Consider the following 26,095-nt stretch of genomic DNA (forward strand, 5'->3'; position numbering starts at 1 on the left):
AAGGCCTCTCATCACCTGTGGCTATGGAACCTCCTCATTTCTGCCAATCACCTTTGCTCTAGTCAATATACAGCATGGGTCTATAAAAATAGAGTTCTCAAACTGTAGCATCTTCTCTGTTCCTACCCCAGTAATTACCACATTTACTCAAAAAGAAGATAACCCCCCTAATGACTACAATTCTACATATAGAAAATGTATGAATTTGTTATAATTTTGCAGATACAGAATCTAATTATTGGAAGTTTGCTTTGAATTTATCCCCCTCCCCTTGCTGCTGCAGAAAAAAAAAATCTGGAGTTGCTTTCTGCTTCCCCGCAACTTTTTTCCCCCTGGCAGCTCCTTCCTCCTCTCCATACCGTCACACCCTGCTCTCCCTGAGCACATGGAAGTGAGGAGCAAATTTGAAAACAATAGCCTTGAAATTGAAACATGGCTGTAACAATCTGCATACAATACCCATGCACTTAGTTTATCCAGAATTGATGCATGTTACCTTTTTTTGAAACTGCTGCAAGTTTTAGCACAGGTACTCCATAAACAGACTTTTGAGCAGCACTTTGGCACCTACTTAAACATAGCACAAACGATGCATGATATTAGTCAAAAGCCAAAGGCTTCTGGTTTACCACATAGTTCACTGGGCTGGACCCCACCCGAGTCAACAGCATTTCAAAGCCATGGTGACCCCACAGCTCAGCACTGCTCAGTATGTGGGTGTACTCCAGACCCCCCCCCCCCCCCCCACACAAAGGATGCATGTACTAATTAGCTCCTATTCATGACTGGAACTGGGTGTTCTTGTCACAAGTCCTGGGATGGAGAGGGATTCTGGGGGAACCGTGTGCAATGCTGTGGCTCACCATGACTTGAAAAACAGCTGCCAGTGAGGGAGACTGTATTTAGTAGGTGCTACCATATGTCTTATTCAGATGGGTTACACTGACTTATTCTTGTGGTAGGTTCCCATTAGCAATTAAACTGATAAGGACAGATAGAATTTTATTAGCAGATGTTTAAGATTGTGAATCCAAAAAGATGACAAAGCCAGCAGGAAAATTCAAATCGCCTGAGCAAGGGACTACAATTGATCTTAGCACGCAAGAGGTCAGCATGTTTGCCCAAAGTGGGCCATGTGTTTTATAGCCATGCTCAGTGTTGGCTGCATTTAATCATCTTCATCATTGGTTTCTATTACTGAGCACATGCTGCTTTTGGAACCAATTTAATGACGTAATATATTTAGTGAGATTCCCTTGTATGTGATTATAAGACGAGGGGCTCCGCCCCCCCATTCCGACTGGGGCGGGGGGAACTCATCTTGTTTCAGCAAGTACAGTATGTTAATAAGCACAAGGAACCATAAAAAGAGTGTTGGCTAGCACAATTTCAGAGTAGGGGCATTTCAGAAACTCACTCACCTCAAGTTTGCATGTCTTCTGCGTCTCAAAAAGCAGACCAAGGGCTGGATACCTATATCATACGGTAGGACAATGTCCTTGGACTGTGTAATTGCTTTCAGAGATGTGCTAAAAGCCAATGAAAGCCCACCTTTAACTGACTCCCACAAGGCGTATAAAAGATAAAGGGGATGTCGCCGCTTTGGAGGTTAACATTTGCCATGACTTATTGTCTACGCCAAGCAGAAAGTGAAATTGTATGGTCTCACATACTGTGACGAGGCAGCAAATGGCAAACACTTCTGGCCAAGGCAAGAAGCTTCTAAACAAGTGAAACAAAAAATAGCAAATACTTCCGTTACCCCCAAACAGCAAAACACAGCAAACGAAACAAGTACACAGCCATCCCAGATATCAACCTTCACAGCTCTTGTGGGAAAACTCAAGTTATTTGATTAACCCTGGAGAATGTCCAATACCAACTAATTCAGGATATATTTTAGATCAAATGAAAGGAGAAGCTGCGTTTCCAGAATCAAGGTGAAATCGCAGTGGATATTATGCCAGGAACCAGATTATAAACACACAAAAAACAGGCTGAAAGGAGGACCAGCAGACTTTCAGTGCTATCCAGACCTTGGCCAATAGGTTTGAGCAAGAGCACAACAAAAGAAAGAGGCACAATTTCTTAATCAGAAAAATGCACCGACTCTTGGAAAACTTCCCCACTGCACAACATAGGAATAAAAGGGACCCAACAAATCCAGTATGAACTAGAGATTCAAATTCTCTAAGAGCAGCCAGAGTTTCTCCATAATGATTATGGATCGACAGGAGAGGATCCAGGATCTAGCAAGGGCAAACAGAGAGGATTTATGGGGGTTTTCTTCCTTGCATTTGTTGTGCTATATCAAGAAAAAATGGAAAATAAAAGAAAGGGGAGGGAAGTGCTGTGGACTGTGAATGTCACAAATAACCAAAGCACCATTTCTTCAAAGCATTCCAGATTTATATATAAATATGTACATAGACACAGTCATTTCTCTGCAGGTAGCCAGTTCAGTATTTTGCTACAAGTTGTAGGTTAAAAGCTTTTAAGGCTGCCTAGACAAACACACAGTGCAAATGCATATTTTCCAAAAGCCGTGTCATTTGCCTCTTACAGCGCATGGTCCTTCATACAGATCTAGGTCCAGAATCCGTTTGGTTTTGTTATTAATCATTTTTTGAAAACCCGTGTACCATGAATCCACTGAGCACGTATAGTGAGTGGCCCAGCTAGTTCCTGGTCTCCTGTGGTGACAAATAGCAAGCACGTCAGCAAAAGATGCCAAAAACTCCACAGCAGACAATCACGGAGTAACCTGGTCCTTCCAAATGGGTGTTAATTGGGACGCTTTGAAACACGAGGAAGTGGCCATCCTAGCAAATGAAACTTACCTTTATTCTCATTTATGAGACTAGAAAACCCCTTTCCAATTCCACACTTCCAGCAATACCTTGCGGCAGAAAATTCAACCCATTACCTATTCCCTTTACCAGTCTTTAATTCATTGCCGTGGTGTTTTCATTAATGGTCCATGTGTTGTTGTATTATGAGAAATGACAGTTTGGTCTTTGCTACCTGCCTGTTCTCGATCATTATATATTCAGTACACCTAATTTCCAAATACACTATGTCATTCTGCCCTGTAATGAAACTGCACATTCAAAGTGCCTACACTCTAAATTAATATCTAACCTCAACGTCCCTTGCTGCAACTTGAGCCCATTGCTCCTTGTCCTGTCATCTGCCCCCACTGAGACCAGCCCAGCTCCATCCTCTTTGCAGCCCCCCTGCAGGGAGGTGAAGGCTGCTCTTCAATCCCCCTTGGTCTGCTCTTCTGCAGACTCAATCAGCCCATTTCCCTCAGCCTCTCATGACATGAGTCATGTCCCCCAGCCCCCAACCATTTTCACTGCCCTCCGCTGGACTCTCTCCAATGTGTCCACATCCTTCGTGTAGTGGGGGGTCCACAGCTGGGCACAGGACTCCAGTGATGCACATGGATCCAGAAGGGAGGCCCAACAAAGCCTTCTCAGGTGAAAAACAGAGAACCTCAAGAATTGAGGAGAAAGGGAATACCAGATGGAAGTAAGTAGTGATTTAGGTACAGAACCACAGAGCTGGGCAAAAGACTATGATTTTCTGCATGTCTTCATCTTTGATACTGTTAGATGTTCTAAAGGCTGAATCAAAGGACTTAAATTTAATTGCTTAAATAGGGGTGGATGGATTGAAAACTTAAGGCACAACACCTGCTTTCTGAGACAAGTCCCACCTTCTACACAGCACCATACCTAGACTCCTGGTGGCCCGGGGCAAACCCCCTTCACCAGAGATAATGATGATGATAATAATATTATCATGATTATTCTCATTATTAAAAATTACCATTTTCGGGCCCCCTTTTTGTCTGGGCTTCGGGCGGCCACCCGGTTCACCAGTGCTCATGTCCAGCCCTGCCTCTACAGGAAGAGATCTCATCACAAGTGGCACGAACCAACTCTTACTGGAAGTCTTAGCTGAGCCATCGCAATGAAACGACCTTCTTCTCCAAGTGATGTATCTGGAAGAAATCGGAGCCCCACTGCAGTGGTAATATGAGGGGAAGTTGTATTGACAATTAACTGGACTGTGGGGAAAGAAGAGATTTCTGTTTTCTGAGCCATCGGTTTCCCACTTTCCCATAGCACTGAGTTTTTATACAAAAAATAAAAACATCTTTAAGAACAGTTGACAACACAGGTTAATATAGTTTCAAACAAGGGTACAACTGGCAGAAGACCGAGTTACCGTGGACTGGGCACACATCAGGAACTCAAGAAAAAGGGAGTTCAATCCCCATCGACCACAGACTTGCGTAGGCTTGACACATGACAGCCGTTACATTCTTCCTGCCATTTATATTATATCCTCATGATACTTGACCTCTCCCCACTGAGCAGGATGAGAAAAAAATTCATTCATGCTTGCGAAATACTTCGAAATCCTGGGATAAAAGATGCTAAGGAACGATGGAGAAACTTGGCGGTCCAACCGCTGGGGTCTTCTGCCACCTCCGACTGAAGAGCATCTCGAATGAAAAGTGAGTTTGTTTACACGTATGAGCCATCCCTAATTCTCCTTCAAATCGGGTTTGACACTACAGAAAAATACTTTGGAGAGGAAAAGTCTTTCCACGCTCAACTAGATGCCCTCTTGTTCTTGAAGTGCACAGGGCGAGACTTTCAAAACTATCTGAAACAAATCAGACCCGCTGCCCACCGATTATCAGTGAGCATTATTCCAAAACGGGGACTTGAGAGAAAAAAAAAAAATAGATGACATTTTCATGCTGCTCTTTTGTGGCTTTTATTTCCTTCTGTTATTCGCTTTGGGAATAGCATTCTTTCCATTGGGAAGAGGCCGATTTTCCATTAAATATAAAGCAGCTGCCATATTGGAAACAAAAAGTTGATTAAACGCAGATTTTTTTTCCTAACGTATATTCAAAGAGCTAGAGCCATGTTTATTTTTTAAAAAGTACCCTTATTACCTTAATTGGCAGATGCTTTGCCCCAAGAAACCAGCAGGAATAGATTATACAAAATTGCAACATCTTTATTATAGGATCTTAAACAAAATCTATGCATTAAGCACAAGGTGAAAGACTGACAGTATTTGGAACCACACTGTGTACCCAACCCACACAGCAGACTTTTATACGTATAAAAACATAAGTGGTGGCACCAAAAGTTTCCTCATGCATTGCTGCTGCTAATGTGACTAGTTCAACTTTGCTATTTATTCAGGTTTACAGACTGTTTGCTGAGACTACCAAACACATCTGAGTGGAGAACCACAGGCTCCGGGAAATGGGCCTATGACCTGGACTCCAGTCATTAATGTAGAAGTGACTCAGACTGGTGAGCTAGCAGAAACCCCCCCCGATATCATTTCCAATCCCATCTGACGGATGTCAGGGGACTTGATTATAAAGGAACAGCGACCAGTACGACACGCGCGCATGTTGGCTCATTTTGCATTTCTTGCAATGCCCAACGCACAAATTCAAACCCATCTTAAAACATCTAAGGGTTAGATGGGAAAGCAAGAGACAGCTACTGTCATTAGCAAAGGGATTTAGCCCGGTGTTTGATAACACACCGGTTCTGTGTTGCCACTTACAAAACACAATGATTAAAGGTCTTTAATCTTGAGAATGGAGCTAAATCTGTAAGGACCTGTACTTAAAGGCTTTGCATTTGCCTCTATTGATGTTATTATGGCCTATCGAGACTGTACGTTGTCTGAAGAATGGAATTTTTAGGAAATGCCATACACAATGATGATGCTTTATGGTTAATTGTAGTCATTGCTGTAGAGCTAACTAGCATTGTATTCGAGCACTCAGACTGCTGTTGAAAAGAATTCAACTTAAAAATAGCAGAAGCTCATAGCATTTCCAGTGCAGCTGCAACTCGCAATACTCTGAAAAGGGATTCCAGAAGAACTAAAGGTAAATCCGTCGCATTTGAAGATTTTTGCTCCTTCCTTGAAGGCAGGTGGGTCTGCTCTTGCGGTTACATTAAGCAAGGCAGCGAGGGGCCTTTGAAGCAGACGCGGCGTTAATCAGCATTCCTTTTCACAGTCACAAGTTAAAGAGGAGACTTACAAGATCGAAATGAAGGAAAAGCACATAATTGCAAAGTCTACTGTACTTGAGCCTAAAGGGAAAACATGCTTTAACGTCTAATAGGGCTCCTGGAAGGTGCCTGCTGGAGCTCTGGTGCAGACAGGTTTGAATCCTTACCTTCACTGATGGGCTTTCTAGTGCCAATTTCAACGCTCCACGCAACTGCTTTTTTTTTTTTCCTCCTATTGCAAAGGTTTAAGCGCATTATAATTTCTCTAAATCCAAGCCTGCAGAGCCAACCTAAAGCCAAGCATGCCAACGTAACCGAAGGAATAGAAGCAACACCTAGGTGAGTAGGCACATGCTGGTTTAAAGGATTTATGGCACAGGGCATGTTGGCTTCAATTACTTTTCAGAGTGTTGAAAGCACACAAAAAGCCATGTAATTACAAGATAACTCAGCTTACCCAACCTCTAGTTAACCAACCCTCCCCTGGGTTAACCAGAGGTCAGGCTCCTCACCAGTCAGCAATGCGCACCAAGCAATAACATCTCTGCTGCCCTTCATGCCTGTCAAGGTTTGGGGTTTTGAATACTCTCCCAAAAGCACAGGGAAGTAAGGCACAGCCATCAAACCAGCACAAGGAAGGCAGCCCGGGACAGCATGTCCATGCAAGCAATCCTGTCCCTGTTCACCGCCTCGGTCTCTCCCGTCTAGAGCCGGCTGGGTTTGCGGGGCGGTTTGTCCAAGCTCCTACGGGACTGGCTCTGTACCATTATAAGTCAATAAGAATAAGATTAGGCCCAGCAGAGAAGTGCTATGAACACAGCAGAGATTTCAGGAACAGCCCTTAGTCCCATTTTCAGTAAATTAAATCACAAATTATAATCGCCTTTTTCCATTGTTATCAGTTGCAAAAACACGTTATATTCAGGCTATAAAAACCATCATGTAACCTAGTTGGTAACTAGGTTAAGACATGCTTTTTTCCCCCCACCCCCCCATGGGCAAGAAAAACATTTCTAATGGGGGAAAGGGGGGGGGGCTGGACCACAAATATTACCACTATTACACTTTAAATCTGGTTACAGCGCCTTTGTAGCAAAGCAACTTCATAGCATCAGATTTCATTTAAGAAAAAAAAAAATGAATTAAAAAAAATGCACAATATGATCCACTTGACCAATCTGTTCAAAAGATGTAGGGGACAAAAAAAGGATTAAAATGAAAATAAAATCTGTGGCAGTTTAAAAAAAAAAAAAGACACTTGGGAAAGTCCCGCCATAAAAAGGGATTATTTCACAGCTCACACTTTCCAGGGAACCTATGGAGATTATTTTTCACCGATTTAGACTAATGAAACAAATGCACCCCTCTCCATAGGAAGCCGACTCCATGTCTAGGCACTGGATTCAATTAAAAACAAAAAAACACACACTAAAAAGGTACATCTGGCTTCTGGATTGTGAAAGTTGTGAAGACTCAGAAGCCAGGCTTCTTTTTATATTTGTGTCCTTCGTGGTGTCCTGAGGATAATCACCCGGGAGAGTCCAAATACACGGGAGGACAATGTCTCCGATCCCGGGAAGGGGGGCGTTAATGCGAGGCACCCCTGTCCTGCAAAAGGCAGAGCATGCAGCTTCCCAGCACTCGCACTCCCTGCCAGCGCCGAGGGGGAGTGACTGGGACCAGGAGCCGAGCCATAGCTTTGATGGAATCGAGCCTCAAATTGCTTTAACAAACCGCTTTCTTTTCAGAAGCTGGCATTGATTTGAGACCTCGATGTTGACTTAGAAACCCCCAGGTGTCTGAAGCCTGTACGCACCGAAGACAGCGCTATGCTCAGTTTCCAGGAAAAGGAATATGCACACCCGACTGCATCGTGAAAATGTCAATACTACTGAAACAGCCCCAGAGGCAGCTTTAATAAGGAGCATGGGTTAAATGCAGAAGCTTAGAAGCCGAGTTAAATACTACAGATTAACATTTACTATCTCGCACCAGTAGAGCAGAATTGAGTCTACAGAAATGAGGTGCACTTGTTAACACGTGCCTTGGCTTGCAGACACTGGAGTAGAAAAAACAAGGTAGCTAGAGTGTACTTTGTTTGTGATCTATCCATGAAAATGCCACAGCTTTTCTACTGAACATGAAAACAAGCATAAATGACAACAATTAGAGGCATTCATTGAACCAGAATGCAGGTCCGCAAGGTCCGCTTTGCTTTCTTTGGACTAATTGCCTTAATCCAAATAGCGTGATAGTAACATCAAGCACTTGCACTACTCACAGAGAAACTATTCCAGCAATACAGCCAGAGGGGAAGGCTGAATGGTCTAAAGCATCAGATTTGGAACTGGCAGAGGGAACCTCAGGTTCAAATCCCAGCAGCGCTAACTCAGCCTGTCATCCCCGAGAGGGAGAAGAGTTTGAGCAATATGCTGTTTGCAGGGTATGCAGAAGAGGCTCTTTCAAAAGATCTTAACTAAGGCCCCATCTGCTCTGAGCAGACTCAAAACCCCCTGGTGCTTTCCCTAACGACAGGAATTTGTCCCAGTTTCTTTGGCCAGATGCTGCCAATCACCATCACTGTGGAAGGAAGCAGGTAATAGGTGCACCCCAGGGGTGGCCACCTTTCAGCGGCACCATATAATTTATACAGCACTTAAGGATGCATGGGAATAAGAGGCACGATTGAAAAGAAGATTATTATTGTTATTAGCTCAACAGTTCAAAATGTGCTTGCATGTAGTACGACAACCCTGCCCCTTGGGCAGTACAGGGAACTGGCACCAACCAGGACAAAACTTGGCCTTTTGCTCTGAGCTCAAAGGAGCTGACAGCCAGCCTCCCAGTACATGCCAACTCCAAGCCGTGCAGATGGGCTTTGGAGCAAACTGTAGCTGATACGCCTTGGCTAGAAGGTTTGCTATGGCTTTGGAAAAAAGGTATGGGATGCTGATGGACTAGATTTCATGGGCGATAGCTCTGAAGTCGCTCTTTATAAAAAGGATACTGCATCAATGCTTCACATCCTTAACAGAGAGCACCTTGTCTGTTGGGAAGCCTGCTTTTCCACAGCACCCCTGGATGCTCTATTTACTTTTCTTTAACTTTTGGAAACTGGTGGAGGAAAGGCTGTACGTTCTACCGGAGTCAAAGGGGTTAAACGTCTTTTCCGAGACATTCGGGTTCAGCTTTCTTCCCTATTGCTTCCTCCCTTCCCAGAATAAAGACCTTTTCTGGTTCAAATAACCCTCTAATATTTAAACTGCGAGCAGAGCATACCGAAGGCATACAACACACAGTCATACTCACCGACATTGTAGAATGGGCATCTACATCCCCCTACAGAGGACAACACAGGGAATTCAAATCAGAAGCGTAAGAGAGCAAAGAAACAGTGCGAAAGGTAGGGAGGAAAGAGGAGTTCAGTAGCACACTGGTTAGCACTCAAAGTTTACTCTTTAAACAAGACCGTCACGTGCTGCTCAAGAACTCAACAGTGCATTTAAGTAGGTGGACACAATCATTTAAAAGGACTCTTTTCCCCATGGGAAGTCGAGAAGGACTTGTCAGGTCAGCCCACGGCAAGGTACCAGAAGATCAGACTTCTATTCTGGGCAGTGAGGTTAACATACTATGTAATCACGGCAGTCACAGCCTATCTGCCTTGGTTTCCCCATCTGTAAAATAGATGCAATGCTTACCAGCCTCACAGACACACTTTGAGACTTAAATTTTCTAGTGCTTATTTAATGGCATACTGGTATTTGGAAATCTAAATACTGAGTTGCAGCTTACTGAGATGGTAGACATGGTGTTCTACTTTCCTGCCTGATGATAACTTTCTCCCTTCCCCAACTAAAATAAAACTAAGCTTCCTGACCCAAGCAGCGAACACCCTGGTGACTGTAAAGCTCTGCACCATTTTCCTTCTTTTAACATGTCATGGAAGCAATGTTTCACCTACTAAAGACTCAACATGGGTCGGTGTTTTCTTTAAAAAGGAAAAAAAAGAATCCCAACATTTCTTTTAAAGCTTGCTCACAAATACATGAGTCGTCAGGGTCACTGTGCTTATTTGCAGCATTGAAGAGACGTCAATACGGTTAATAAGGCACTGGGCAAACCGTTCCAAGGAACGAATCCTTGGAGTTTACACAGTTCCAGCTGAAATCTGTGTCTGCCATCTGGCAAAAAACGAGCACAAAGGAAAAATCTCCCTTTGCAAGGAGTTCATGCTCGAGACGGGAGAGGTTCTGGTTTGCCCGGCCGCTAAAAGATTACTTCCCCTTCCCAGGTCACCGTAACCTCTCGACCTCCCCGGATTACCTTCCAGAGAAGGTTATCAGGATACAAGACTAACAGAGGATTAAAGGAAACCTAAAATAAAAACAAAAACACGCCCCTTTCCCCAACTCTTCCCCGCTCCAGCTTTCGCTCCCCCCTCCCCCTTCCCAAAACAACATCCTTGCTTTGTTAACCTGACAGTTCACGGTAGGTGTTGACACAGCTCTCCATCTTTGAAAAGCTTAAAGTCAACAAATCACCGTGTTTGGAGTAGCCTTGTCAATGCAATTTACATTAACTTGTCCAACGAGAACTAGAAACAACAAGCAGCCATCGTGGACAAAAGGCCGTTTCATTCGCTCCCTTCCAGCCCTCGTGCGCCAATTATTACTCTACCCCAACCACGGCCCTTCACCCGCCGAAGAGCAAGGAAGAGCCCCTTTCCTTTCTGATGCATTCAAGTTCTTCGTCTCGGCTGGCAAAGCAGGAGAGCGTGCCGCGTTTTAATAACGGGGCAGCAAATTGCACTTGCTAATTCAGAAAGGAGAAGGCCACAGGGCCTCGGGTCTGCTGTGCTTTCCTCTCCAATAACACGCTATTTGTTTTGAAATGCCGTGAGCACTTAACAGACCATTTTTTAATTGTGGCTGTAAACCACCAAGAAAGTTTTGTGCAGCAGCGTAGTGCTACAGTCCCATTTGTTTAACCGTGAACTCTTCACCCTGAAACATGTGCTGGAGGTATGCTGGCGTTCTGGATCCAATATGCAGCCCTAAATTTGCCATCTTCCCAAACGAGCAGCAAGTTAGGAAGAACCGCACAGACCTCCTCAAAACAGCCCCGTCCACCCTGGCCATCAACCCGGCAATTAGGGCCATCAAGCCCACATGTAAAGCCAAAAGAGTGTTAACTGTTGAGAGAGAAACGAAAAGAAAAAATTCAAGGATCGAAAAGTGAACAAAAAACTGCTATTTTCCCCACAAATAAACTAACTACCCTCGTTTCAGGCCCTCTTTGCCCTGATGGATATTCAAAACTGCTACCGGCAGCTCTCCTCTCTTAGCCCCACGGAGGTTCAGCTTTTCTCCTGGGAAGGAGAAAGGAAGGAACATGTTTTGAATGTCTGGAAGCCTCCTGCGTCTCCAAGCATGTCGAGCTGTATTAACTACGACTGTATTTCCTTGCATACCACACGCACCTTTCCCCAAAAACATATCTTCACAAATGGGGATGCATGTCTTAAGTGAGGAAGCCGATGCTTTTCTGCCCAGAGTAGAAGCATGAAGACGCTGTCACAAAGCTGCTGCTGCTTTTCCTCTCCCGCGCGTCCGTATTCCCTACCCCACAAAAGGGACAGCGTCCCGTCTTCGGCAGTAGCCGTCATTTTAACACTTCCACAGCTGAACTGGAGCAGGGACAAAACCTCATCTTCAGCAAGCCCTGCCTTTCCTGCTCGGGGGAAAGCAAACAATTCAGCTGGGAAAAAGTTCAAACTAAAAGGTTTTACCTGAACAGGAAAGGGAGGGCGAGTGAGCTGAAGATCAAGCTCTGCCCCATGCAGCTATAAAAAGTCTGGGGCAGGGGAAATCTTCCCTCTCCCTTCCCCCAAACAAGGTGCGTGTGTTATTAGGAGGTACGTGGTATAAAGAGAATACGGTGATAGTTTGGGTCAATATTGGAGCTCGCTTACAACTACTGTAAAAGCACAGCTCTCCGGCACTCAAAAGCAAGGAGCGAAGCCATAATCCAGCTTAAATCTTAATTTACCCTGAGCATCGTGCAAAGTTACTATCCGAGTTTTTCTTTTCCCTCCAGGGGAAATTCTACCTCGAGGCACTTGGATCCTTCAAGGAGATTTGATCTACCCGACCAGAAGCTGAAAGCCTTAACCCTAAAGACCTCTGCTACTGCTCCATTAAAAAAGAGAGGACTATGTTACATATATTAAATTAAGCACACCTTCTCAGGCTCAAGGCTTTGGTCTCAGATTTATTATGGGACGGACCAGCTTTCTATAACTAGCATGGCCATGAAAAAAATCCATAGGCTTAGGCAGGCCAAGCATTTTGCTTGCTGGTCATAGTCACCATTGGAAGAAGTCCGTAAGTAGCCCTAACATTTCGGCTGGTGAAGGTTTGGGACAAACACATAATGCCGCTTTAGTGTGTATCATTTAACCCGTTTCTTGCTATTTAAGGATCTTGTGAGCTTGACAGATCTTCCTCTAGTGAACTTTTGTGAGTTAAAGAAAATAAAATATCCTCTACAAACTATTCTGAGTGAACAGAGTAACCGTGATCAACAGTCTTGGAAAATGACAATTACATATACAGAGAAAAGAAACAGGATGGGTGGGAGTGATGGGGAGTTTTCCTGATAAAGTGTCTCAACTCTGGTTTGCAGGGGCCATTTCAAGGAACATGAGGACAGCTCACTCTGCATGGACCCATCACTTGGATTGCTAAGTGAACAAACCATGGGTTTTGGAAACAGGACCGAGACTTCACCCAATGCAACAGCCACTCGTCCTGTATCAAAAGTCTTACGCTACTAATGACCAGGGTTGGATTCAAACCAACAACCTAGAGGCAACAAGTGCTGCTCTTCCACCACAGTGCCATAAATATCTTCTTCTATATGCTAATGTTTCATAGTTAGTCTTCCTTATTTCTGTTTCCATTGCCTGTCAAACCTTTTCTGCTACTTGCTTTCACACTGCTTCAATAGGCTGTTTTATAAATTTCTATGATGTACAATGCTATAGGTAGACCTGGGGCTTCTCTAGGGAACAGAACTGAAGTTTTATTAGCTGAATGCAATATAGTTAGAGACACACAAATTATAGGATCAATCTGCGAAAGTCTGCCAAGCCTTACAAGAACAGGGACGGGGGGGTGTGCACGACACAGGGGTTTAAATCAGCCCTAAATTGAAGCGGTGTTTTTTTAAAAGTCACTGCATCAATTTAGGGCCCCCATTTTGTCTACACATGCCCCAAGGAAGTAAACTGACTCTGTTGTAATTCAGAAAGCACTATTTTTTGTTTAAAGACATAGTGTCACAGTTCCTCCTGGCCTTAGGTTACATAGGAACCCCTCAACAATTTGGAACGAGGGTGCATTTTCAATGTTCTTCTACAAAATGTAGCTTTGATGCATCCTAAATTTTAGTTTTATACAAATAGTTTAAACCAGATCCACAGCCTTAAGCATTATTCTTTAGAATCTAATTAAATGACCCAACCTACCTCACAGGGTGGTGCTGGGAATTAAGCACATGTACAATGTTTTGAAGCTCATATTCTGAACTTATGGGACCCGTGCAGCACTGTTGTGTGTGCATGCGCTGGCTCCGTATCATTAACCTGGTAACTCATCATTAGGAATAGGTAGAGCAGTTTTTGGAGCAGCGATGGATCTAAAAAAAATTTTTTTTTTTAAACCAGGGTTGGAACAGAGAGGTTGCTTCCAGGCGGCACAATCTTTTTGGGGGCTAAGTAGCTGCCTTTCCCATTTCCAAAACAATTTTGATTAATTTGAAAAGGAAACGTTAATGTTTTAAGGAAGATAAATCACCCTGGGTCCATCTCATAAATCATTGCGGGCATGTCTTTCCTCTTTCACATCTCCATGTTAGCTATGCTTCATGCTTCAGTGAAAAGACACCCTGTCAAGCAGGGGATAGAGCAAGACTTCACAGAAGCAGAGAATGAACAAAGAGGGGATTTCTGCCCTTACTGGAGAGGAAGTGAGAGAGAGAGATGGAGAGACACACACAGAGTGAAAAAGAGAGAAAGTGGGTGAGTGAGTGAGTGAATGAATGTGTGTGTGGTGAAAGAGGAGAATACATTGCAGTGCTTTTTTTGGTTTTAAGTGTTTGATTTCCTAATACATATTCACCTGTATTTCAATAAACTGCCTCCCCTTTCATCCTAGGCTTACATGCACTGAAATCGTCACTACATCGCCCAAAATGACCTGGTGAGAAAGCATGAATTCCACTTACGCTACAGCACAACCTCTGCCATTGTTATATTCACAAATATCTTTGGTTTAGACACGGTACTTCGAAACACCACTCAAGGAACACTTTAAACTGTGTGCATCCCCTTTACCAGCTGATCCACATGAGACAACAACCTACTACTGCGACTAGCGTAGCTGCTCATCCGATTCAAATGACCAGATTAAAAACCTGCCGACGCTCCATGGTGGCAGCCATTAAACTTGTCAGACACCTATAAACTGAGAGGTCTAGTAGTTGAAGTATCCAACTGACATTCAGGTATTTCTATATCCCAATGCTAGATCCAACACCAAGGCCCAACCCAGCCTTGTCATCTCACCGACCTGTGCTGCACCATGGAATAGAGCCGGTTTGGAAATGCACTTGACCCAAAGCAAAAGTCACCCAATCATTTTGACCCCAAAAAAAGTTAGCTGTGGTACACGCCAGATTCAGGCATGTACTCCCTTTTGCAGTTCAGCCTCAATGGTGGACTCAAGTATGAAGGACTGGAATCAACTTCTTAATCTCACCGTTGGCATGTCAGCATCCCCCAACAACCAGAACTAGCCTTTTTGCAATTGTCAAATCTCCTTGACATCATGAAGAGCGCTCTCGTGGGGTCCAAAGTGCCACGGACGCTGGATTTCCTAAATGTACCACTAAGACATTTAGGAAATGTTTTAGCACTGGCTCACTGACACTGCTGGGTAGCTAAAAACCTTTGCAGTAGCTCAGTCACACAGGTATGGACAAGAGGAATGAAGCAAAGGCAGACAGAACTGCAACTGGACCAGAACATGCTTTGTCATCTGACTTCAAAGTAGGCAAAATTTACTGTGATGTATCGCAGCATTGGAAACCTCATATGAGAAAGCAGCAAGTTGTGAAACAAAAGCAACAAGTCGTTATTATACGCTGTATAAATGCCACCTTCGATGTTATTTCTTTCCACTGCAAAATTGTAAAGGAAGATACTAATACGTACAAAATCTACGAGACCCAAAGTAAAAAAGAAAGGAGATGCTTGTGAAGAAGTGAAACTGCCTGATGAAGATGTACTTTTACTCAGTGGGATACTACATTTCACCTAATCAAAAACACAATGAAAATGAATAGGTGTTTTTTTTTCCTAGGAACAACAGGTAAGAAAACTGAAGGCATATTTTAGATGAAGAAAAACTAATCTCTACTGTAGGATCCAAAGCTGTAGTTTGAGCCAGGGTTTCTGGTGGCTTCACGAGCACATTTGGGACATAAATACAACTCGAAATACCCAAAGGCAAAAATACATCCTCAAACTATGCAACGTTCTTCATAAAAAAAAAATTTTTAAAGTTCAACGCTATTTAGAAAAAACCCCCTACAATCTCAGATACTTAAAATAAAATGTAAACATGAATACATAATCAGTTATGTCCCTGACTTTCTTATCACTGATCTGTACGTTTCTCCCAGGCTTTCAAATAAACAAGCTAATTCAGGAGAAGTTTAAGGAAGCCTGACTTCTGATAACACCCGATAGGATATACTAGAATAAAACCATTCTGTTCATGACCTCTATCCCCATCGGTTATTATTTATAATATACGCTCCAAGAAAAACAAGGTTAACAGCCTGAAGCTTCAACCGTGGCATCAAACCCTTCTCCCCTCTCAGCTTCCATAAACCGGGCCAGGCTGGCACTTACAGGGAGGTGTGTGAACACGGCAAAGGTGCTGCGCAGGAAGGCAATCAGATCTACAAGGTAATCGCTGGCTCTGCTGCCCGGTTCTGCTGCCATCCAATCATAATCCGCCAGCTGCAAGAATTGGTCGATCTTCTGGTTCAGATTGGTGTAGATCTCTTCCTCTGCAGCATGGCGGGCATCCTAGAAAGCATGAAGAAAAGACTGTGGAATATGGTCCGAAAGGAAGTCATGCCTCCTAGCCTGGGCAGTGTGGGTGATACTAAGGTATAATGCAGAAAGGCTGCACCCTTTGCTTGTTCTTCATTAGCTTCCTTTTCCATCCTGTGCGTTATGTACTAAAGGTCCCTTTTCTTCATCAGTCAAGCCAGAAATGCCTGGTGTACTCTTCCAGTAGCACGTCTGGTCCTTTTTTCTAACAGCATAACAAAACACTGTGCTGCCAAGTAAAGGCTGAATTCACAGAACATTAACTCTTTCTGAATGTATTTCCATAATCCTTCCAGGTATCACAGGCACGAAGCGAGACGTTTCTGTCCAAAAGGAGTTATTTAGGTAGTCACAGAAAAACTACATAAGAGCCTACATTCAGCATCGATAATCATCTTATGATGAGCACTTGGTCTGGAGCAGACTTGGTAAAAAAAAACTTTGAACAGTCTCAACTTTAAAAATTTGTAACAAAAATGTTGGTGGGGGCCAGACCCTTCTCTCTCTTTTTTTAAACTTACTTACTCCCCATGATTTTCTATCTATATAATATCAATCAATTGGAGCTTCCGATTGAGTTTTCCCAAGAAAAAGAGATTTAGCCATACGGCTCCCACAAAAACGAACGCATTTTGTTGTTAAATTCCCTCGCCGTCGCAGCATTTGACTCTTCTGCTTCCAACAGAGTCAGCACTGAGACAGCATGTTGGCATTGTCAGCACTACTTAATAAGTAGGCTGACACAAATCCCTTCCTTCAAACAAAAAAAATAGATGACATTTGTCACCTGAACTACACAGCAGTCTCTTGCCCCATCTCACTCCTACAATTTTACTATCCCTCCTTCTCATAGTCTTACTAGAGCATCTTTCAAATCCCATGTCATCGAGCAAAGTCCAGTGGTCTCCTTCTGCCTACGGCATCTCTCTGCTCTTTACAAGCTGCTACCCAGAACAGAAGAGCTTGCACATTTCCAAAAATTGCTATGAAGCAGTCACACACTCTCTCTTGTTCGCTTGTGCTCGTGTTCTTTTGGGAGGTAGTGTTTTCTACTATTTGGTTGTGCGAGGAACTCGCTGGTAGATGCACTGGTGGTGGCTGCTATAATGCCCCGTTAGTAATATACACAGTGGCCAGGAGAGACATGTTGGTAAGGTAGTTTGGTGGTATTCAGATGCCATGTCAAAAGGTAACTTCAATACACTTGGGGCACAAACTAAGGAGCAAGCACACACAAAACTAACTTTTGGAACATAGTCATATATACCATGCCTTACTTCTCATTGGTTTTCCTGGCTGCTTTGCTTCTGTTGGGTGATAAGCACTAGCAATTGCACGTCTTTTTTAAAAAATCCCTATTTAAAACAGTTCAAAAGAAAAAGCATGTTGAAAGGACATTGCAGATTAAGAGATGCTCAGAATTTCTGCATCCGTGTTGTTAAAAATATTTCACACAATAAGAGTCTGTGGAATACGAACAACAGCTTACCCCCCCATAAATCATAACCTACAAGAAAAGCAAAGGCTATTTCTCACTTTGAATGTGGTGGTCCCATACAGTTTGGTTGTGTGGACCGTCTCTGGGAGTACATTGGTTATATTGGTTATGAATTCCTCTAGGAACCGGCAGGACTTCTCCAAATGGGTTGTATTAATGATAATTTGCACAAGCTGTAAAGGAAAAAGAATATGTTCAGATGCGTCTCGTGTTCTAAAAGTCAGGTCATGTCAAATGAACAAATACCAATTTATAAGGGGCTTTTGTTACTCTTGACACTGTCAAAACACACCATGCCCTTCTGAAGGCTAAAGGAGGATTGCCCCGTCTTAGCAACACATGAAACTTAAGAGAGATCACACTTGGGAAAGTGTTAACATCACAAGGATTTTATGAATTTTGTGAATTCAACTGTCAATCATTGCCCCTTTCAGGGCACTTCAAACACCTTTAAAATGCAAGAAGGTTACACAAGGTACCAAATCCCGACCAGAAGCATAACCCTAAATAACCTGTATTTCTGAGTGACAGCCAACGATATCACACAAGGGCATTTAAAAACGAAACCACAGACAGCTTGCTGGTAATCATGAACTGGTTTTACTTCACTACAGGTGGTATGTGCTACAGCATTCCTCAGCCTCCTGTCTTTGAGCGTACTACGTCTAACTTTTGTGGCTTTATTTATCTTTTGTTTTCGCTGCTTCCTTCATGAAGTGAGCAAGTGGCATGTAGACAGGATAATAGCTTGTGACGTTATGGACAACTACAAAGCAAAACACTCAGCTGGAGTCAATTCAATTCAAGTGTTTCACGTCCAGGGCAAGACAGTCCATGCTTCTGTTAGAGAACAACTTATTTAGCTATTGATTCAGATTAGTAATTTCTCCAGCAGGAACCCTGCCTTCTTGCAAATCACCTTGCATGCTATGGGTATAAGACAAACAAGAGAATAGCTTCAAGCAAGACATTTAATCTCCATGTGGCACTAAACACTGAAGTGTCCTCAGATTGTGGGGCTGATTGATGGACTAGATAGACTATTTGCAAAGGGAACTGCACTTAAGGCACTGGGAGAGAGAGACCAAATACATCGGTGATATGCTGGCACGTGCAGCATGAGATCTCCCGTAAATACCACCCAGACTGAAGTCCCCCGTGACAATATTTTTCCTACAATTTATAGGATTCATACAGAAATTAAATTCTTTGTCTGTAACCACTGAGTTTACCAGTCCACGCATACAAACCCAACCCCCAGTGACTGAATACTGATGTGGACACGGGCTGATCTAGGATTTTGAATACAGGGGTGCAGATGGCGAGGTGCATCATCACATATAAAACAACATTTTTCTCCAGTTAAAAAGCTGGACGCTTTAATCTGCTAGGGCCCTAGGGCTGTATTTTTCAGTTTAAGGTGGAAGCAAAAACAACTATAACTTTACTGGAATGAGTTCAATACAGTGCACAGGACTGTAAAATAGGAGCTATGTCACCAGGTGCAACTAGCAGGCCGCAGAATTGCAGAAGGGTAGTTTGATTAGTGGAACATGAAGACCATTCAAAAAGGAAAGGGTCGTTAATAATCATGAAACAAAGCAATTAGAAGGAATCAGATAGATTATAATGAGCTACGAAGCTAAATGAGTCCCTCATTGCTGCCCGAATAGAAATGCTGCTGTCACTACCAGGTGGTTGGGTTTTAAACAGAAATCAAAGGGGGGGGGGGGTACAAGTACATCCCCTAGATCCACCCCAGAAGTGATCACATTTATGTTCATAAGTGAGCAATTTCGGTTCCTGTCATCTAATCCTCAGGCTCCGACCAGTGGTATAGAGACAATTAAATTACTCTATCTTCTCATATACAGCATGCCCCAGAATAAGATATACACCTGGTTTTTGAAAGGCAAAATGAAGGAAAGAAAGGTCTTTTCTTGCAGTAAATGAGTTTCTTGCATTTACCTGCATTTTCCATCCAGGAAGAGCACACACCAACTGCTAAAACTTCCTTAGCCTGACGAAGGGTTTTTGAACTCAAAAGCTTGCTTAATAACTATTCTCCAACTATTTGGGTTGGTCTAATAAAAGATATCAAATTCACCCAAGGAACCTTGTCTGCCGATGTCCTTAGACCAACACAGCTACAACCTAGACTCTTGCATTTACCTGGGGAGCTGAGCCTGCTCATTGCTTTGCTCCCTGTGGATCGCATACTGACTTTAGTCTCTTTTGTCCAGTAATGGAAGAAACTCCTCTATCAGATTTCCTCGCAGATAATAAACACTTTTTGGGGAAAAGATGCAATGTTATATACAAGAAGAGGTGGTACTTCTCTGCACATTCCTCAGCATGCTGGTTCTCGCAATCTCGATTTTGGGCTTGATGAGTGCTCATTCATTTCCCTTTTCGTCTTCTGCATGTTGTTTATATAATGCCCTCCTGATTTGGCTTGCGAGCTTGGCCCTTGGAAGACGGATTCCCCTTCCAGAACTAAATACCCGCTCCCAGAAGTGGACCAGTGCTCCACATGACCAAAACCAGCTTATATCACTTGCCTAGCTAGGGGTTTCCATTTCCTGTCTAGCTGGGGGTTCCTCTTCTGCCAGTCTCACGGCACCAGGACGTCCAAAACAGACTGCACGTACTTTTTCAGCACTTCTTGGCTGCCCTACATCACAATAGCCTGAAGTATCCCGAAAGGGAGTGCCACTAGTGTGAATAGGCAGGCAAGGTTCTTTGAGTTCTTTTATTAGATAAAGATATCACTTATTAGATAAAAGAGATCACATCTACTCAAAGAACCTCGCCTACCTATGTCCTTAGACCAACGCGGCTACCAGCAAAAACCCCGCATTAATGTGAATACACAACATCATCCCAAGATCCTTGCTCAGGCTTCAGAAGCCTGCCCTGTTTCATCTCGTGCCCTGGCACCTGGATGATAGAGGACACTTTCCCACCTATCCCTTGCACAAATTTTTCAGACACATTTTCTGCATTTGACATGCCTAGAACCTGCTAACTAGCCATGCAAAGCTCCTCCCAGCCTTCCCATCTGCAGTAGTCAATCTGCCCGTGCCAGCCATCTCCAACCCCACATGCCAACTGGTTCTCTTGCCACAAACCAATATCAACTGTTCAAACTCCCTCTGGCTCCTTGGTACTTGACTCCTCTCCTTCTCAACTTTGGGATATAATGCTTCTGCACCCAGTAGCCCAAACAACTGGGAAGTTTTTTTTTCTTCTCCTGCAACCCCCCTGTGCCACCACTGCATTAGTTTTGACCCTCTCTTCCTTGTTAATGGATATGCCATACTACTGTCTCTCTGGATGGGAGATTGGGATGCATCTGGCTTAAGAGGTGATGTGCAAATTGGTAGATGGGAAAAGTCATTGTCCCTGCTGCAGCATGCTTAGCAATTAGATGGTGCTGATCTACCAGATCCCACAAGCATCTAGCACATTCATATTCAAAGCGTTTCTACAAAAAAAAAGAGCAGCTTACTGCTCATCTCCCAGTAACTGTGGTTCCCCACTTCTCTTGGAGAATTATAGTTACTCTCATAATTAACTATTCAAGTCTTTGTTCATGCGGGTCCTCCTCCTAATGCTTAGCTAGCAGTTCTCAGACCGACATGATGGAGGACTGAGCAATCATTACAGCTAACTGAATAAGGATTGCAGAACTGCCCTCCTGAGCTTGCCACCTGATCCAGTCGCCAGACACAGGGCATAGCCTGTACTTTTTACTAAGGGTTTAAGCCTCTAAGTATGTTCACAGATCTTATCCCATAGAAGACTTCTGCAGATGTTGCCTGAGCTCTACTTGAGCAGGGGCATTTGTTATCTGCTACCTGGTCACAAATTCTAATCCACAAGGATAATATTTGGGAAGAGAAAGCTTGACCTTTCATGGCCTTCTCTCATACCACAAAAAACTGGACAATTTCCTGAAAGGATTTTTTAATTCTGTCTAAAGGAAGGCTCCTAGGCTTGCACGCTTTGGGGGAGAAAACAGAGGTTGGTGGTCTACTTTAAAGGAATATTCAGCAACCACTTTTGCAGGAAAGCCAGAGTGAGGTTTCAGTACCGCCGTGCCCCTGTGAAAAACTAGCACCAGGTGATGTGCCATCGATGCTTAGATCTTGCCCACTGTCAGAGTTAAGATAACAGCAGCTAGGAGAGTCTGTTGATGGATGAAGCACTTTGACAAGAATCCCAAAGGGGTTTCAATTAAAAAGTCACAGGGAGAAGAGAGGAGAGAGAAAGAGAGAGAGCTATCTATATCTCTCTAACTAATCGATGGACAGATGTGGACCAAACTTTTCAGAAAACTGTAAAGTGTAAAATGCAAGAACAACATGGAAAGCTTGCACTGGAGGTCGCAAGCTGAGTCCTGTATCTTGTAGAGATAGTTGCAGGGGGTAGGAAACCTTGGAGACGCTGGTGTCTATAGGGTTGTCACTATGTTAAGGATACTCCCAAGCCAGGTGCTCTGCCCACTTTCCAGTCTCTCCTGCGCTCAAGGAGGAGCACCATTTGTGTCAACAGCAGACTCAGGGTGAGGAGGGAAGCTGAGGACATAGCCTTAAGTGACACGTGAGCATACAAGGTTGTAACCCTTGATCTGGCTCTGAGAAACACATTGAGAACGTGTAAAAAGGACTTCAACAGCCTCAAACGAGCTCAGCAAGCTTCTCCTTTTAGGATCACAGGCCAATGTTTGCCCCGCACTAGAGAGCTCAAACAATCGATTTTCAGTTGCAAGGTTTCATCTTACTTGCTCGTGACTAAATTGGAAAGGAAAGTTACTCATTTAGGCCAGTTTTAAATTAAAAAGTAGAAACGTGCTGCTGAAACCGTTCATTTGTAAGCAATGTGGAGCCGGCCGGAGAAGCCAGGCTTAATCATATGAAAAGAGCTCCAAAGCAAAACACTGTGGGCAGGCACCTCCTGACAAATTAGACCTTTGTTTTAAACTGGAGTCTGAAATGTCATGACCTGTCGGCATTTCCTGCAGGATCCTTCTTCAGCTCCGGAGCAGCAGCGCCAGCGCAGCTGAACAAACCCTCCACCTCCGCACTCTCCTCAGCCCATTATTTTCTTCTTCTAGCATCACCTTCCCTCCCAGAGTGAAACACACGCCGAATCAGGCTTATACTTAAAGCAGGGCTGAGCAGCTACCATGGTAAAATATGAAGTTATTAAGAGCCATTCACAAAGTTACTAAGAATTTGATTCTTTCTGTATACTCCGTGGCTTATTTCTAAAACGGGTAGAACAGGGTAGCAGTGTCATTGCATTGCTTATTCCCAGGGATCCCCAACAGGACAGGGGAAAGAAAAGAAATATGCCCCCAAGAACAAATGTACTCTGAAGACACCATCTATTGACTCCTCTGTGACATCCTAGGAAATATGAACTTTCACTTCTACCCAGAACTTTTACAATCTTTTCTCCAATGTCTGGTTTGTTCCTGAAAGCTTGCAATTGAAGATTTTATTTTTTTTTGCAAAAATCTGGTGGTTTAATAAAAGATATCACCTCTACTACGAGTCCCGATTGCTTTTTCCTTTAAACCAATACAGCTACAACCTGGATACTTCACACTCTGAAGAGCAGGACAGGGGTGAATCCCAGCTGGAAACTGGAGGATACCTACATGGGAGGTCTTGACGTGTTGCAATTCACATCTTGAATATAGAAATATTCCTAAAACACTAACAACGTTCAAGGCAAAGCAAGTTACAGCTTTCTCTTGTGCTCCGTTTCTATTAATTTTGCCTTTTACTGTAAGCTGCCCTGAGCCTTTCATGGGAAGGCCAGTACAGAACTTGATTAAATCAAAGCAAATGTTGATCAGGTCTCATCTTGGTATCCACAATCAGTAATTATAATACTGATCAAGGATATTACTACTACTAGTACAGATATTACAGAATTGCGCATTGTCTCTGATTATGAAGTCCACTGGCCTAAGTATGGTACGCATGTGTATGCAGCTTATAAATCTACAAACATTCAACTGATTTAACTTCTGAAAAAGTCTCCCGCAAACAACACGTGCCAACATGAAAACTGTTGGCTCACGACCACTTTGAAAAACTATCAGGAATGGTGTCTTCCATGTAGGAAGTTACTTCTCCGTCCCTGGACAGGAAATAATTTCTGGGACAGGGACTGTCTTTTAAAGTCCATGTTACTATACCACCTAACCCAATGCTGTTCTGATCACACACTACAATGCCAACTGGCTGCCTGAATATAAATGCTAGTCTTTTTTTTAAGACTATTTGAATTTATCATTGCCATATGTTCCTTGTTACACTAACTAGCTGAGAACTGAGCAAAGATATTCTTCTCTCCCCAAGCACAGAGCTCAGCAACGCTATAGAGCTTCCCCATAGGATTTAAAAGGTGAACACTTGACAGCAATACCGATGCTACTCCATTAACAAGGCACCCTCAGTGAGCTGTGAAGGCCGTACAAAGATCACATAACCTGAAACGTGGTATTGCTGTGATGAGAGGATTTTCCTGCTGGAAGGGAAACGCTTACCTCCGTCAGCCCTATGTTTCTCCTCTTAATAACAGTTTGTAAACAGTTGCTGAGTGTTCGAGTCAGGAGCAAGTTGGTGGATTTTCTAATCATGTCATCAACCTCGGTGGAGCTGGAAAGCAGAATTGAAAGAAAACGATTTGCAAACTGCTTTAAATCCAGGAGAAGGAAGGAGATCCCAGGTCCCCTCTACCCGGTATGAGACCACCTCAAAATCTTTAGCACCTTCATTCTCATAATTGCCCCTGTGAAGTATCATCGACCCTGCCTTCCAGGAGAGCGAGTGACGTACCCAGTGTCCGTGTCAAGGAGGTAGGACCTGAAACTGTCTCCTGAATCCCAAGCTAACACCTTGAACCGACCACCCTTCTGCTTTAGATCCCAATAACCAGAGGTGCCATTACATGCAGTTCCCACCCCCTTCAAACTGGAGCCGTGGAAACTCGGCGCTTCTGTGAATCAACCCCACAGGCCCTGTGCCTCTTTTACAGTAGTGCTATAGACGTGTATTTTTATACCATGACAAATCAGATTTGGGAAGATCCCTCAGCCTGAACAGCTGTTTATACAAACAATAAATGCAGAAGTGCAGCGCTGTCTGCTAGGCTGATTTTCAATGCTCTGCCTGCCAAAGCCCCACCACACCCAAGTGCAGCAGTGTCCCAGTGCGTGGTTAGAAGAAGGTCTGCAGAGCTGGCCCAGGTCTCCCCGCTGGGGTTAGTGCTCCCCCTCCTCTCCTCCATGCATACCGAGGCAGTGCGGAGTACAGCAAACCTGTGGAGGAACCTACCGTGAGGAGGGAAGGTCCTGAAGAGGAAGAAGGAGCCTAAGGAGGAAGCTGCCCCCTGCCCTCTGCTGTGATCTGCAGAAGAGGGTGTGGGAGGTTAACAGTGCCCCTCACCCAGCATTAACTCGCTGGTGCGCACTTTTCCAAGCCAAAAAGCACAGCAACCACTGGCAAGGCAGTGCCTGGTTCTTGCCATGGCAGGGCAGGAAGGACTCCAGTGCCGCCGAGAGCACACAGCTCTCCAATTTTACTGGGACAGATCTCAGAGATAACCATCCTCTAACGTCCCAGGGCAGAGGTGGGCAAAGTTCAGCCCATCGGCCAGCTCCTGCCAGCAGTGGAGTCCATTTCCCAGCAGCCCCTGCCCATGCAGCTGGGGCTGGTTTCCACAGAGACTCCAGCAGCATCCATACTATGACAGCAGAGGGCTGGGGTTTCCATGGAGACCAACCCGAGCCGTGCTGGCAGGGCACACAGCAGAGCGGGGAGCTGCTCCGGGGCTGGGTTGGGACCTCGCAGCCTACATGCTCCAGGCAAGGCCGTGCAGGCAGAGGATCGCGGCTCTGGACCATGCTGTCACCGCTGCAAGGAGCCGAGGCAGAGCTGCGATACGCTGCCTGCACGGAGCATGCCAACTGCAGCTCTGCCCTGGACCACACCGTCACTGCTGCAAGATCCCAGCCCGGCTCTGGAGCAGCTCTGCGCCCTGCCACACACCCTGCCAGCGCTGCTGGGGCTGGTCTCCACGGAAACCCCTAACCCTGACCCCCCCATTATCACAGCACAGCTGCTGCTGGGGTCTCCATGGAAACCAGCCCCAGCCATGCAGGCAGGGGCTGCTGGGAAATGGAGCCTGGCCGCCAGAAGGAGCCACCATTTTGCCTTGGCATGCCACAGGCCACCAGGCAGAGGACAGTGAAGGAGCTTCGGGGAGGGACCCCTTCCTCCAACTGAGCTGCAGAAGTCTTCCCAGCACTTCATCAACCTCTGC

The 26,095-nt window shown here is 44.3% G+C and overlaps 1 protein-coding gene across 5 annotated transcripts in view; it reads right to left on the minus strand.

Annotated features, from left to right (window-relative positions):
- EXOC6B (exocyst complex component 6B) overlaps positions 1 to 26,095 on the minus strand; it is a 404,537-nt gene that overhangs the window by 133,559 nt on the left and 244,883 nt on the right. For 2 of the 5 annotated variants that reach the window (XM_059721415.1, XM_059721413.1), the window contains exons 16-20: positions 25,108 to 25,179; positions 24,318 to 24,429; positions 17,791 to 17,925; positions 16,048 to 16,227; positions 9,378 to 9,407 (exon numbers count right to left, since the gene is read on the minus strand). In XM_059721415.1, the coding sequence (XP_059577398.1) occupies positions 9,378 to 9,407; positions 16,048 to 16,227; positions 17,791 to 17,925; positions 24,318 to 24,429; positions 25,108 to 25,179 (529 nt within the window). The remainder of the gene's footprint in view (positions 1 to 9,377; positions 9,408 to 16,047; positions 16,228 to 17,790; positions 17,926 to 24,317; positions 24,430 to 25,107; positions 25,180 to 26,095) is intronic. The other 3 variants (XM_019495635.2, XM_059721414.1, XM_019495636.2) reach the window with 3 other exon arrangements.

This window comes from Alligator mississippiensis, chromosome 2 (genome assembly GCF_030867095.1).
Source record: "Alligator mississippiensis isolate rAllMis1 chromosome 2, rAllMis1, whole genome shotgun sequence".
Taxonomy (NCBI): Eukaryota; Metazoa; Chordata; order Crocodylia; family Alligatoridae; genus Alligator; species Alligator mississippiensis.